This window comes from Pinus tabuliformis, chromosome J, assembly GCF_031772625.1.
Source record: "Pinus tabuliformis cultivar Carrire ecotype Pingquan chromosome J, CPIR1, whole genome shotgun sequence".
Lineage (NCBI taxonomy): Eukaryota > Viridiplantae > Streptophyta > Pinopsida > Pinales > Pinaceae > Pinus > Pinus tabuliformis.
This window is the reverse complement of record NC_142295.1, coordinates 1227155384-1227171064: the sequence shown is the minus strand read 5'-3', so window position 1 is coordinate 1227171064 and position 15681 is coordinate 1227155384. Positions and strand designations below refer to the sequence as shown.

The window sequence follows — 15681 nt, the reverse complement described above, 5'->3', positions numbered from 1 at the left end:
AGTCAGACTAGGTACATTGTTGAAAGCTCATTTCTAAGGATTAAACTCAAAGGCTCGTAGACTAAGATCCAATATTCTGATAAACAAGCACCAGATGAGTATCACAATGTATCCTGAGGAATCAAAATGTCAAAAAAAGGGAATATCAATCGATAACAATCCAAGTTCCAACTCATATTCAACAAATGAGTAAAGAAATGGACCAAAAAAAGTTTGCATCAAGCCCAGAAAGCTTAAAACTTATAATTTACATCGCAATCCCCCTTGATAAAGTGCCCAATAAGCAAAGAAAGTTCTCCTTTCCGATTTCATTGTTGAAAAGAAAAATGAGCTTGCTGAAAGGAGTCTGATAAAATTAAGTTCTGCACTCGTTATAATGAGCCAAGGTAGAAGAGTGCCCAAAACTCGAGGATTTTCAAAATTTGTGAAGCAAAAGCTTGAGATTATTTTGTTGAGCAGCATATCTATAATGTCTTTACCCACAACCAATATGGAAACCTATCTCCAGGTCAGGGTTATGGCCAGAAATGATGCCTGGCACTATCAACCTGTGTCAAAAATAACAAGTTGTGATGCCAAAATCAGCTCATAGGACAAGAAAGCAATGAAATGTCAAAAGCTTAACAAAAGAGCCTAAAGGTATCCAGAAACATAGCTACAATGTCCCACTATAGCTAAATACAGTAACACATACGTTTACCATAGGAGCTGGCACCACCACCACGACCACCATGTGCATATGCCCCCTACAATACATATGCAGAACAAAAACATAAAACAACAATCCTACAACAAATTCCTTGCTAATAACAAGTCACACTATTAACGCTTACAGATTAATAATCAATGTTTAATAAACAATCAGATTATATTCATATAATCAGAGCAGAACCTCACCTGAAATCCAATAGGGGCATAACTTACAGAACCTGTAGCATAAGGTACACCTGCATTTTTGTCCGAAGGTAAGTGTAGATAATTGGAATATGATTCTGTGCTAAGATTTGATGCACGGGAACTTGAACATAAACCAAAATGAAGGCAAAAATTATGACTGAAAGCCATTAGATATGCCTAATGCACCTCCAATACTTGGACGGTGATAAAATTGTTCTGTAGATGCTCCTGCAAATATAGGATTGGAAAAAGAACCCTGTCCTCCTGCAGACAAGCCATAGCTGCCAGAACAACAAAAAGAACCTCTTTAGAGTTACAAGCAATAAAATTGTCAACAATGTTCCCACATCATTTAACATGATCCATGATATTCATATTCAAAACCACCATGGAATGGGAAACATCAATCCTCAACATTGAAATGTATTCCCTAAGTTTCATCATTTTATGTTGTGGCCTCTGATAAAAAAATATTTGTATCAGATACAAAATAAGCACACCTTAAGCCTCCAGCTGCAGTAGTACTCTCCAAGCGAGCACGAGGATTACCTCTCGAGTTTACAGATATGTCACCCTGAAAAAGAGATGTTACATATCCTTTCACCACTGTATAAAGAAAAATTATAACAGAAAATGTTAAACAATTGCAGTTCACATTAAAACTATAACAGACATTCAAGTAATATGTGAATATTACCAGCGCTGTGTGTGAGCGTTTAACTCCTGGTAAGGTGTGGCCATACCCTTGAACAGAAGCCATGGATTGTAGGTTTTGAACCATAGGTGCTTGTTGAAGCCCTCCAACATGACCTGAAAGTTTCAGAAATGGACATACATGATATTTCACAATATACAACGCAAGATGCACAAACCTGGGATTGCTTAATCACTGTCTACTAATAGAGATTGTGTGTGTAAACAGAGAACAACCCAACACGATCAAAACACAATTTGGGACCCAACTCTACTACAAGCATGACAAGTTGCCTGTACAGACTAGGATTCTGAGAGTGATATCATATATAGAAGAAAAGAGACATGCTCCCGACAAACTGATGTCACTGACTTGATTTGGGGAGAGAAGGATGACCATACATAAGATGCTAATGCAGCTGCCTGTGAATCCCCCACCGTAAACAGATATCCCTGGCTTGCTGGGTCTCTTTAAGTTTATAGCCTTTTAGGTTACTTAATTATTTCAGATTCATTTTCTATGATGAAATGGACATCCTTCTTTCACGCTTTTCAAAGATATCACTCCTATAGATGGAATGTATATGGGCTGAGATGACCTGTGGTTGCCATTATGCCAAATTTTATTGTAATAGTACGTAATTCTTCAGAATAATGAAAAGGTTTTCCAAGGAAAATAGCATCAGCATACAACCGCTTTAATTCAAAGCCAACAAAAAGTTTGAGCATGAAACAAAATGAGCACCTCCACTAACAGATACATGTCCTTGTCCCAATGCTGCTTGTTGTCTTAAAATATGTAGAATTTCATGAGTTGTTGAAGGTAGAGCCGCTGAAGGTAGAGTTGCTGAAGGGAGCATTGCTGAAGGGAGTGTTGGTTGGCCACCCTTTTCAAGGGCTACAGCACCAGCTGTTGTGTTCGAGGAATATTTTGCAATGACATGACCTGTTTCCACTCAACAAACCAGATATAGATTTGCAAATCAGACAAACAGGTTGATAGAAATCTTGTACTCTAGAAGAATAAATAGCTACAATATACTACACCAGATATAAAATTTAGAAGGCATACATACAACTTGGTCTGTGGAACTAATCAAACTAAGCAGATCAAAAGATATTTCTATTCCCGTTGACGTAACAGAAAAAAAGAAGGATCAAACTAGAGAGTAAATCTAAATTAAAGAAAATCAATACATACTAAAAATCTAAATGTATAAATAGTTACGCTCTAAGGAAACAACACATAAGAGACTAGTATTGTATAAAGTGTTGACAATATCGCCAAGATATCGCCGATATTCGCAAATATCGCGATATTTTTGGGGAGACAAGATATCGCCAAGGAAATATCACGATATTTTGTCTCCCCGAAAATATCGCGATATTTCCGAATTATCGACGACATCTCGGGAAAATATCGCGCTACAAAGCAAAATATCGCCCAGACAACACAGAAAAAAATTGCTGCCGCAGCTAGAAAAGGCTGATTTTGTTTTTTTTTTCATTCATTTTCATTTCTGATTGCTGGAGAAGGAAGGGGAGAGGTATGTACTTGCTGCCAAGGAGGATTTGAGTGTTGAATAGCCATTATTGCCACCAAAAACGAAGATTTTGTTGATTGAAGAACAGTGAGACAATTTCATTTCTTCCATTAACAGGTATGTTCAAATAAACCCCTATGTTAATGAATTTTTTGATAGTTTTACGATTATTCTTGCTTGCCTATTTGCCTACAAACATTTTGCTTGTTTTTTTTTCCATTTGCTATGATTTTCATGCCTATGAACAAATGCAAGGGTTTTCTCCATATTTGGGCAGCAAACTCCATTTTTTTTTAACTTTCAAATGCACCGTCTTATTGTCATTTATGGTTTTTCATTGAATTCACATTGCAAATAATGTAGCAAAAAAAATATTTTGCAAAATCAAGTGGTTATTACTTATCAATTCCAAATTTTTTTTTGGTGCCCTAGGTTTGAGTTAGCTCACTACAAAATTCAAATATGCCAAAAGCCTTGGACCCATTTTGGGAGTATGGGGAGCTTGATGGTGGGACAAATCGGGCATATCTTACATGCAAATTGTGTGGGACCAAGATGACAGGAGGGGTTACACGATTGAAATACCATCAGGCTAGACTCACTGGACATGATGTTAAGATTTGTACAGTTTCTAGTCTGGAGCTTATACAAAAAGATCTTGAGGCAATTGATGAAAAAGACAGAAAGAAGGAAGAGACAGAAAGAAGGAAGAGACAGAAAGAAACAAGGTTGAACGTGCAAGTAGGTCTTTCGGCATATCTTCTCTTGATTTTGATGCTGAGAGTAGTGGGAGGGGCTCCACAGCATCACCTGCTACTGCTAGTGCAAGGTCAGCATTTTTTGTTCCACGAACAAGACATGGATCACAACTTGGCATAAAATCACTTGTTAAAAAAAAGGAGAAGGAAGAAGCAGATAAAGTCATGGGGAGGTGTCTTTTCTAGAGCGACTTACCTCTCAGCATCACCAAAACCAATCCATTTTGGCAGCGAATGTGTGATGCTATTGCTGTTGTGGGCCCAGGGTACAAAAGTGCTACATATGAGGAGTTGTGGGGCCAATTCTTCAAGCAGAAAAGCAGGACATCAACTCTTTGTTCCACGAACAGGACATGGATCACAACCTGGCATAAAATCACTTGTTAAAAAAAAGGAGAACCAAGAAGCAGATAGAGTCATGGGGAGGTGTCTTTTCTGGAGCATCTTACCTCTCAACATCACCAAAACCAATCCATTTTGGCAGCCAATGCATGATGCTATTGTTGTTATGGGCCTAGGGTACAAAAGTGCTCCATATGAGGAGTTGCAAGGGCCAATTCTTCAAGTAGAAAAGCAAGACATCAACTCTAGATTGGCGGAGTTGAACAGAACATGGGAAGTTACTGGATGCACAGTGATGTCCGATGGTTGGACCGATAGGAAGGGTAGGACCCTTCTAAATTTCTTGGTACAGTGTCCTAAAGGTACCATGTTTATTAAATCAGTGGATGCATCAGAGCATATCAAAGATGCAACAACGATATGTGAGTTGTTAGATGGGTTCATTCAGGAAATTGGTGTGCAAAATGTGGTGCAAGTCATAACAAACAATATAGCGAATTATGTGTCTGTCGGCAAGATGCTTATGGAGAGGCATCGCACATTGTTCTGGACTCTGTGTGCAGCACATTGTCTCGATTTGCTGCTTGATGATATGGGGAAACTCTCCTTCATCAAGGAGGTGGTTGATACAGCTAGGAGCGTCCCCAAGTTTATTTATAACCATGCTTTTGTTCTTAGCCTCACGAGGAAATTCACTAAAAACAAGGAGTTGCAGCGTCCTGCGATCACACGTTTTGCCACAAACTTTATTACTCTTCAATCTTTGCTTCGATGTCAATTCAAGTTGAAGCAAATGTTTATGTCTGATCACTGGCGTAATTGTAGATACAACAGGAGACAGGACAGGAAAGCCATTGCAAAAATGGTGTACTCTGAGACGTTTTGGCGTGGAGTAGAATAAGCATGCTCAGTTAGTGAACCTATAGTAAAGGTTCTCAAATTGGTAGATGGGGAGAAGCCTGCAATGGCTTATTTGTATGAGGCCATGGATAGGGCCAAGGAGACCATTCGTTCTTATTATGCAAACAAGGGTTCTGCTGGCCTTGATAAGCATATGATGTTATGGGATGTGATTGATAGTCGATGGACATGGATGCTTCATCAACCCATTCATGCAGTAGCACTCTTCCTCAACCCCGCATTTTCATACAAATGCGGCTTTGATTTTGATGGCGAGGTGATGGAAGGGCTCCATTCCTGCATTCATAAGATGGTACATGATCCTGAGCTTCGTAGCAAAATCAATCGCAAGATACAGTTTTATCGGGATTGTGTTGGCCTATTTGGCTTTGATGATGCTATTAGGGACATGACCCTCTTCATGCCACGTAAGTGACAAGTCATCACTCATTAGAAATTAGAATTTTCAATTTAGAATTTCCACTTATAATTCTATTTTTTTTAAATTCAATTATGTAACTTTTATTTGGAAGTTTAATTATGTTTTAAGTTTTTGAATTTTTTATTTCTTTATTTTGTTGTAGATATTTGGTGGCGAAGCTATGGTGCAAGGGCACCAAATTTGCAGAAATCGGCCATAAGAATCTTGAGTCGAACATGTAGCTCTTCAGGGAAATTGGAGTGTATTTGAGAAAATACACGTAAAAAAGCGCAACAAGTATAACTTTGAGTGCCAGCCTTCAGTTGAGCAATTACACTTACTGTAATTTTTAATTTTTAATTTATGACCTTCAAGTGTCAAGAGTCAAGACTCATTAGTTTTTTTTACACTCTTACAAGTTGGAGTTCGCACACCTCAATGATTTAGTGTATGTGCATTATAACATCCGACTTCGAGTGAGGCAAATAGAAGCACCAATGGATCCAGATGCCATTTCCTTAGACAATATTGATGTATTGTCTCAATGGAGGGTGGAGTTTGAGGAGCCCATCTTGGAGGAGTCACCTTCATGGTTAGAGCCAGATGATCCATTAAAACAGGGACAGCAAGAGGAGGAGGAGCAGGGCACTGTGGGAGCATCAGCATCAACACCATCTACTATAGATATAGGAGAGCACAGCTCCATACCTAACACTCATTATTTGAGATTAGGTGCAGAGGCAAGGCCAAAGCCTTCTACTACTAACGGCAGGCCTAGCAAACAACCCATCATGTTTTCCCGTAAAAGGGGGAGAGGGCAGTGATTTCAGATAGATAGTTGCTAGTTTTATTTGTTTTGCTACATATAACTCATGATGATGAGATACTTTTATATATGTGATGTTATTTTGTATTGGTTCTCCACATTTGAGTCCTTGATTGGACAATTATCAGGGATCAGTAGGATTTGGTATCGCCTTTGATGTATCATTTCTATTTGACATCATATATATCAATGCTTTCTTCATATTTATGTGCCAATGTGTTTATTTCATGTTGTTAATGCTTTATATGTTTAAAAATCTGAAGAAAAAAATTAATATATTATGCATTTTTTATGCTTGCCAATAAGATGTTTTCTGGACCCTCGCCGATATTTTGCCGATACCGATATTTTCAACACTGGTACTTACACATTAATAGAAATTTCAAGGATGTGTTTGCACTTTGTAATTTTGGTTATAAAGCTATTTCAATTAACAAAGAAATGGAAGTCAATAAATGGAAGCCAATAAAATAATAAATTACCATATAGTAGCAATCAACAGAAGGCCTAAAGCAACAAAATTACACATTAAAAAGTGACCTACATCACATAAAAAAATAGTGTCGTACATGGTAATCTACTTTATACCAAACATAAAAACCAAATTATAGAAATATCTTCTTAGGGAAATTATAGTCATCAAAGAAATTTGATTTGTTTTACCTTGAGAAACACCTTTGTTCCCTCCCTTTAGATCTCCTTTATTTGGTCCTTTTGACTTTACTTTTTTAGTTTTTCCCTTATGTGCAGGTTTGGCTAGTGACACCTTCACTTTCACCTGTATGACAACCAAAATATTAAAAAAGTTCCAACTGAAATTGCAACAAGCTCCATATGTTGCTAGGTAAATTTTCTTAGAACAAGGGCAATAAAGATAGAAAACCTTTGAATCTCCATCAATCAGCTCATCGTCCTTGCTGAATGCCTCGATACATGCAATAGCAGCTTCTCGAGTAGTATAGTTCACAAACGCAAAGTCTTTTCTCTTCGCAGATTGCATATTGCATGAAAGAACAACCCTTTCTATCTCACCAAATTTGCCAAAGTGTTCTTTAACATGTTCCTCATTCCATGTAGGAGGCAAGATATTTACAAACACTGACTTTACCTGCAAAGGCAACAAAGATTCCACTTTAGCATGCACTACAGTTTAGAACCATACAGAATAATGATTATAGCACATATGTACAAACAAGATGTACAAAACTACTTTTAAAGAACAAAGCAATAAATATTCCTCTAGTCATACCTGTGCCATTACATCTTCATCAGGATCATTCGAAGGCTGAGCCCAAGCAACCTTAATAGTTCTATCCTCCTTGAAAGTTCTATTCTTTTGCAATGTTCTAAATGCAATTAGAGCATCTTTATGAGTTTCCAGTTCTATAAATGCAAAGCCACGGTTAACTCCTGCATTGCTGGGGTCTTCAACCACACTGACATCATTAATATTTTCGACTCCCAGCTCCTTCAACTTGTTGAAAACCTGCGAAGACACAAACAAGACATTTGCAGCTTGAACTTTTTAATATGTAAATGACATTTCTGTACATGCTGAACCTTACGCAACCCAAAAAACATTCCCGAACCGTTTACAGTACGGATAAAATGAATGATGAACTGGCGATAATATTCAAAGAATAAGACAACGAATTCCAACGTAGTAAAAACCCCATACATAAAGCCTTTCCTCAAACTCTAATATATTAAGAATGAAGAAACAGTAGCGAACACACAAGGCCAATAGCAACAACACCCTATCGTTTCTTTAAACGCTGATTTGTAAACCTTACATCATCTTTGGTCCAGTTCTTGTCGATGTTTCCAATGAAGACGGTGTCCTTTTCAGCAAGGGGAGAAACTCCACACTTCTTCCCTCGAATCTGAAAGAATGCAAACGTCATTGGATTAAAGAAGAATTTTTCATTAAATACATAACACCAGAAAGTACTATATACAATGGGAAGAAACATGGATGCAATAAGCAGTGGCTAATTTTTTTTTAAATAAGCACAAGGAAAAAACAACGGATACTATTTCTGTAAAGTTTAAACATGTAAAAAAAACATGGGAAAATAAAAAAACAATCAAGAAAACACATCTTGTTGATAAAAATAAATAAAAAATAGAAGAAAAAAATTGTGACAGCTTTCCACACTATAACTTTCTTCCAAAATGGCCAATCATGTTAGGACAAAAGCAGTAAATCGGTGTATTTAATAGTCTTTAATTTTTATTTTTTTGTAAGCTTGGTAGGACTACATCTTCATCATGTCTAACTTCTCATCCCGACTTCTCATCTCCATCGGGGATAGGCTATAGCAAACAGAGATAGCACAGATTTGAATCAGATTTAAATTCAGTGAGACTTTATTTCCACTTCCAATTGAGTGAAACTTTATTTCCACGACCATTGCTAATTGAGATATCCCAAACTGACAATATAGCCCTAACTTCTCATCCCGACTTCTCATCTCCATCGGGGATAGCACAGAGACAGAGATAGCACAGATTTGAATTCAGTGAGATTTTATTTCCACTTCCAATTCAGTGAGACTTTATTTCCACTACCATTGCTAATTGAGATACCCCAAACTGACCCTATAGTCTTTAATTCATTCCCATTACTGGGAGCTATCCCAGGCTGACAATATAGTATTTAATTCATTCCCATTACTGTCTCCAGATTACATTAACTGCAGCTACAAACTAAAATTTTCGTCTCTAGCGAAGCCTAATTTTTTCGTCCCTAGAGTATATCTTAAATTGATAATAAATATAAAATAAGCATTCCCATTACTGTCTCCAGATTACTTTCACTGCAGCTACAAACTAAAAAATTCGTCTCTAGCGAAGCCTAATTTTTTCGTCCCTAGAGTACATCTTAAATTGATAATAAATATAAAATAAGCCTAACCAAACTCGACATGCAAAGTTGGTCTAGGTACAGTTTTAGAGAAGATCAAAATATATAATTGCTTTTGATGACACAAGTAGTTTCAATTATAGAACAAGTAATCGAACAAGAAAAAAATGAAATGAATAGAACGTGTCATGGAGTGTCTACAGAAGCATTCCGTAACACCGATCAACAATCAATTTATGAAATAAAATAGAAACAAAATAATCCACAGCATACTTCTCTTTTTCGATGGACACAAAACTACTTTCAACGTACCTCTACTTTAGCGAGTTCATTCACAGCACGCTTCGCTTCGTCCGGAGTGGCGTAGCGCACAAAAGCATAGCCCTTATTCTTTCCAGTTTGAGGGTCTTTCATCAGCCGCAATTCGGTAATCTCTCCCATTTTCTCGAAAATTTGCCTAAGATCATCCTCTGTCGCTTCCTTGTCAAGCCCTCCAACAAAGACCTCTAGTTTCTTGTTCTTCCGCCGCTCCGACGTCGACACTGAGTTCTGCAATTCAGAATATTCATCCACCGCATTAGCATCGGCAACCTCTGCTTCATTCCCAGCATCCTCCTTATCTTCATCCTCTGCAGACTTTGTATCGGCATTTTGATCAACGTTTTCGTCTAAATTTTTAACGCTTTGTTTCTCTTCTTCTTGACTCTTTTCCGCTGCTTTTTCTTCAAAATCTCCAGCGCTTTGTTCTTCCATCTTGACCTCCGCCACAGCTGCAGCATCTTCTACCTTACCTCCCGAAATTTCGGCTGGAGAATCTTCTGCAACATTCTCATCTTCCAAGCCCTCTCCAACTGAGGGTTTTTCATCCGCATCTTTCAAAACCTCCTTTTCCTCTTCACTGACAGTGTTCGTCTCTTTCAAAACCTCGGGAGATTTCACCTCGGCCGAAGTCGATTTTTCGGCCTCTGGCGAACGATTCTCCGCCGGGACTTTGGACGACGACCGAGCTTTGGATGTAGTGTTCTTGGTGGCCTTGGTAGCCGCTGCTTTCTTGGAAGGCGTGGAGGCTGCAGTTTTATTAGTTGCTTTGCGAGGTCCCATGTTTTAGGGCTAAAGCTTTGCAACTCAGAAAAACCCTATCTATACAGACAATTCAAATATTCCTCACAGAGCTTCAAATACAGAGGCTGCTCTGATGGAGCCCTCGCCTCTGTGCTGCACAACGCTTAAAAAAACCCAGAGAGGTTTACGCCTCGGTGATTTGACAATTTTATCTAAAATCTCAAACCTATGGACGGCGCTAAATGTACTATGTGAATGTAGTTAAGCAAATGAATGTATATCTCAACGACCTATTTATGGAGCCCCGTCCATCATGCCCACGAAGTATTTTCCTTAATTCAAATCGACTAAAGGTTAAAATGGGTCTTCGTTTAAATTATTTCTCCACCCTTTCAACGCCTATAAAGTACTTAACAAGACTACACCTTCTACGTGCATTGTCCTCGGCATTTTTTAACAAGACTACACCTTCTAAAGTACTCAACAAGACTACGCCTTCTAGGTGCATTGTCCTCGGCATTTTTGAAATGATATATTTAGTTTTTTTTTGGTCAAATAAATTAATAATTAAAAAAGAATTAATTTGCATTTTTTTATTTTGGATTTTTATAATTTTTTGGTATTTTTAAAATCTCTTAATATTTTCTTGATCGGGATGCGGGCTAGATTATCGTCTTACTTGGGACTTATGCAATAGCGATTAGATGGAAGGCATGAAAGAGGGACAGTTATGGCAGAATGATTGCAGGTGCGATCAGATGGATGAGATGGGTGGCATGGGAGGTATTACGGCAGACGTTAAATGTTGTAGTGATTATACCTTCCAGGTGTTGGTAGTGGGTATCGCATTACATGCATTTGCACGGTGGTACGAGAGGCTCTGAGAGTTGAGAGAGAGTAGGGTGGTTCCCGTCCGAGAGCAAGGTTGGCAGGGAGGCAGCGAAAGCAGAAGGTCACTTGGGTCGGCTCGATGGCGAGGGAAACAGGGTATGTATTGTTTCTCTCCACCCATTCTTGCTCGCGACATACTGGTTCTCTGAATGCCTGTCGGATTTTCGCCCCTCCTTGCGAATGGGAGACTGTGGGTGTTGGCAATGTTTGTTCGCCTGTGAAGCATATCTGTGTGGCTCAATTCTATTTTGAAATTGTTGTTTCCAAGTTGATATTTGTTTCCTATGGTATCTTATTGTTACGTATGGGAATGTATGGCTTATTTTGGGCTTCATGTTTGTGTGGAAAGAATGTACTGCTTGGGTGGAATGGTTGTTTCCATGTTTTGTTGTATTGGTTAGTGATTACTTTCTGCATGTTGTCGATGTTGATCTTAAATTGTATTAGTGTTTATATACATGGGAAGTGGTTTGAGGCGTTGGTGGGTGGTTATGTTGTCTGGCAGGGATAGACCATCTCTAGCTTTAACTTATTCTGTGAGCTATCTGAGCAAAGATTGTGGGTAATGAGAAGAACAAATTGTTGGAGGATGGCTAGCAAGTCCTGTTTTGCTTTCACTTTCCTTTGGTTTAATGTGTCTTGTTTTTTGCATCTATCATTTGTAATTATTCTAGGAGTTTATAATTGGAGTGACTGCCTAGTCGAAGAGCTGAGGGCATTTGCTCATTTTGTGGTCTGGGTAGTTGCTTATTGTTTAACTCATAGACGGTTGATGGAGATGGCAAGGCCATCCAACGGCACTAGTCAATCTAGAAATGGGGGTCACAGACGCAGCGAAAAAATAGATGCTTGGGGAGGACAAGGAGCATCCTCGTCGAGGCAGCCGAGGAGAAGTGGAAGGAAATCAAACTCCCAACACATCATCGATGCGGCCCATGCATACACAGTGGGCACCCCTGAACAGGTCAAATAGTTGATAGCAGGTTGGGAGACAAACCTTAACCAAAGAGCTGAGCAGGAAATCCAGGTGGAAAGTTTGTGTGTTGGTACCAAATCCTGGGCACACCCGAGGTCGACTCACCCAGTACAAGCAGACAATTTATCTTTATTGGATGATGAAGATCATAGTAGCCAAAGTTATTACGCATGCAACAGGGTCTATCAAAGTTGATCTTGGATTCCAGGAAATTCAAAAAGAAATCCAACTTGTTCAATTCCAAATTCAGCAGTAGAACGTCCATCTGGGTTGTATTGAGAAGCACATTTCGTGCCTTCCTCAATCCGAACTACCAGGTTTCAGTGCAAAGGACTCAGCCCCTGTGGATTCCTCTTATGAATAGTTTTAGTTATTTCCTTATGTTACATTTTGAATATGTATATGTCGAATAGCAGTACATATGTTAGTATGTTAAGTGTGAACTGGTTTTTAGACATTCTGGCCTATAAGGCTACTTTTGACAGACTAAAGAAACTCAGATTTTGGCTGGCTTATAATGCATTCTGATGGCCAACAAACCTGGTTTCCCAATGGGCAGGTTGAGGCCACGGAATGTTTTTTCTGATTGTAACCTGATTTGAAAATGAAAGAATGAAAGGTCCTACTAAGCTTACAAAAAAAAATCTCTTAATATTTAATCTCTTAAGGTGCAAACCTCTTTTATAGTGAAAAGGGATTTGATCCCTCTAAAAGCTTTGCAGATCCAGAGTTAAGATGGATCTAGGCTAGTTATATTTAATTTTGACACATGATAGTTGTGTGTAATCAGTATGTATTAATGCAATTATATTTAAGTTAATGTTTATGCAGTAATGAAAGTTATTTATGTTTGTTTGTAGTAAGCATAATATATTATCCTATATTCATCTTAACTCTAGATATACTAAGTGTCAAGAGGGAACAAATCTCTTTTCACTCTTAAATAGGTTTGCACCTAAGAGATTTGATCCCTCTAGGTGCTTGGTAGATCTAAAGTTAAGATGAATCTAGGCTAGTTCTTACTAATATTATTTATGTTTATATAAATTTCAGGTTAGTCCCTTCCACTCAAGTTGAAAATTATGCTATAAGAAAAATTGCATTGAAAATAATAACCTACATTGGTCAATTCTAAATCAAGAGTGATCAATAGGCCAACAAAATCCTACCGTCATGCTTTGGCGAGAACTAATAAATTGAGATGTGAAATGGATAAATTAATTACTTACTTAAGAACAAGGACTTGCATAAATTTTGGTGGGTAGTAACCACTAGTAAGTCTATACATTTACTCCTCGATCGGGGTGTGAGTCTGCGCAATATCCTCCTTGGGATCTGTCTGATGGTTGAAGTGATAGGTGGTAGGGTTGTTGGGCGGCAACATGCGAGAGTTTAATTCTTGTGGTGAGGGATGCAGAGCGTATAACCTCTAGAGGGAAAGGCAGGGTAACATTCTGCATGCAGGCATTTGGATATTGTATTGGGTTCTCTCGGTCGGGTCAGTGCGAACAGGGTGGTGGAACCAGCCTCAGGCCACGTCCTCACTCACCGGGTTGATGGAGCTTAACGTCGGGTATGTATTCCTCCTTTCAACACCTCCTTGTCGATGGCATGCTCGATAAAGCTTTGTTTGTATCCTGCATGTGGGTTGGAATGGAATTTGGTGTCCTGAAAGAAGAATATTATCTATAATTTAGACGATTGCATATGATGTGGGGTGTGTTGTTTCTATTCTGGTGTTTGTTATCTATGCCATTTTTCTATCCCACATGGGAATGTTTGTCCATCTCCGACGTAGATGTGGTAGGCTCAAAATCTATATACTTAACAAAGGAAAGATTTTTAATTTGTTGCTTGTCCTGAACATGGATATGTATTTAAAATCTTTGTCTATGAATTTTAATGATAATGTTGTGGTTTGTATGGAGTTTTGGCTTGGGGAGTAGCTCCTTATTGTAATTCATGTAAAGGGTCAGAACAATTTCAGAAATTTGGGGCATCTTGGCCCTCCTAAGCACGAGGTGTTGTGCGGGGGATATGAATGGTGGTGCGAACCTCCTGTTTCGAATTTAACTCTTGTCCTCAAGCTAAAGCCTAGCATAATTTTTATCTTGCTCCTTCTTAATGTACTTGTAGTAGGTTCTTATAATTTGTGTTTATGTTGTGACTATGGGATAACCATTGGACATTGGTAGAGGTCGGCAACATTAGTTGGACAAATAGTGGTTTTAGGGATAGGAAGGGTTTCACGATGGCTTATAGTGCTAGTTCATCGGGCAATGGCGGTCGGGGCAATGGCCATAAGCCTGGGAATCGAGCCAGCAGAGGCTCCTCCTTTGTCTGATCCCCAAAGAGGAGTGGTCATAGAACAAACGCCCAAATCCTCCAAGAGGCGGCTCAGGCTTACAATGTTGGAACTCTAGCCAAAGTTAAACAAATGATATAAACTTGGGAGTAGAAGTTGAAGTGCAGGTGGAAGATTGGTAGGTTCTAGTTCCGGATCCTGGACATACTCATGGTCAAACCACCCAGTATAAACAAGCAGTGCATTTATATTGGTTAATGAAAATTTTGGTTGCCAAAGCTATCATGACCTTACCAATTGATGCTGGTAAACTTGATCCTAGCTTCCAGGAAATTCAGAAGGAATTTCAATTGATTCAATTCCAACTTCAATAGCAGAACATGCGCTTGGGACATACAAAGAAACACATTTTGTGTCTCTCGCGGTGAAAACTTCTATGGTCCAGTGCAAAGGACCCAACTCCTGTGGAGTCCTCCGAGGACTAGATGTTATTTTAGTTTAGTTTTGGATGTTTTTTTGGTTTATTTTCCTGTTGTATATGTCGGCTAATACTGAATATTGTAGCTTAGTAGACAAAAATTGTTGGTTAGACATTTAGGCCTATAAGGCCTTGTGTGACAGACTTAAGACTTTTAGATTTTGGATGACTTACAACGTGTTTCGGTGGCCAACAGAGCTAGCTTTCCTTTTGGGCAGATTGAGGCCACCGAACATCTTTCATGGATGTAACCTGCTTTTGTAAATGAATGATGAAGAGGACCAACCAAGCTTACAAAACAAAAAGAAAAAAATCTACAAATTTATAATTTTACATTTACATAAGTTCTGAGGGAAACATAAACTAACCTAGATCCAACTCAACTGATGAGCCTCGTCATTGGGTAATTATATGGGCCTTAATTGGCCTTAATTCACCTCTTAGCTTAGTCAAACCAACTATTCTCACAACTTATTGCATACTTTTGATTATATTTTGTTTATAAGATGAGTTAGAGTTGGATATTTTGCTTTGTGGTCTAATGTGCATGTAATGCAAGAATAAAGGATAAAAGCAAGGAAAAATGTAGAAATAAAGGATAAAAGTAAGGAAAAATGCAGGAATAAAGGATAAAAGCAAGGAACTGTGGCAAAGACCTTGGTAAAAACTCGAATGGGACAAGGGAGAGGAATTATAGGAGGTAAATCCTCCTCATTTACTAC

General features: G+C 38.5%; 1 protein-coding gene across 1 annotated transcript; it reads right to left on the bottom strand.

Annotated features, from left to right (window-relative positions):
- Positions 1–57: 57 nt before the first annotated feature.
- LOC149231554 (uncharacterized) lies at positions 58–10578 on the bottom strand. Its single transcript, XM_089379251.1, has 12 exons — positions 9560–10578; positions 8175–8264; positions 7631–7867; positions 7265–7489; positions 7045–7159; positions 2336–2536; positions 1595–1707; positions 1398–1471; positions 1084–1178; positions 898–947; positions 695–746; positions 58–548 (listed from the first exon to the last, which is right to left on the bottom strand). The coding sequence occupies exons 1-12, from the start codon at positions 10346–10348 to the stop codon at positions 544–546; spliced, it is 2046 nt and encodes a 681-aa protein (XP_089235377.1). The 5' UTR covers positions 10349–10578; the 3' UTR covers positions 58–543.
- Between the last annotated feature and the right edge of the window lie 5103 nt (positions 10579–15681).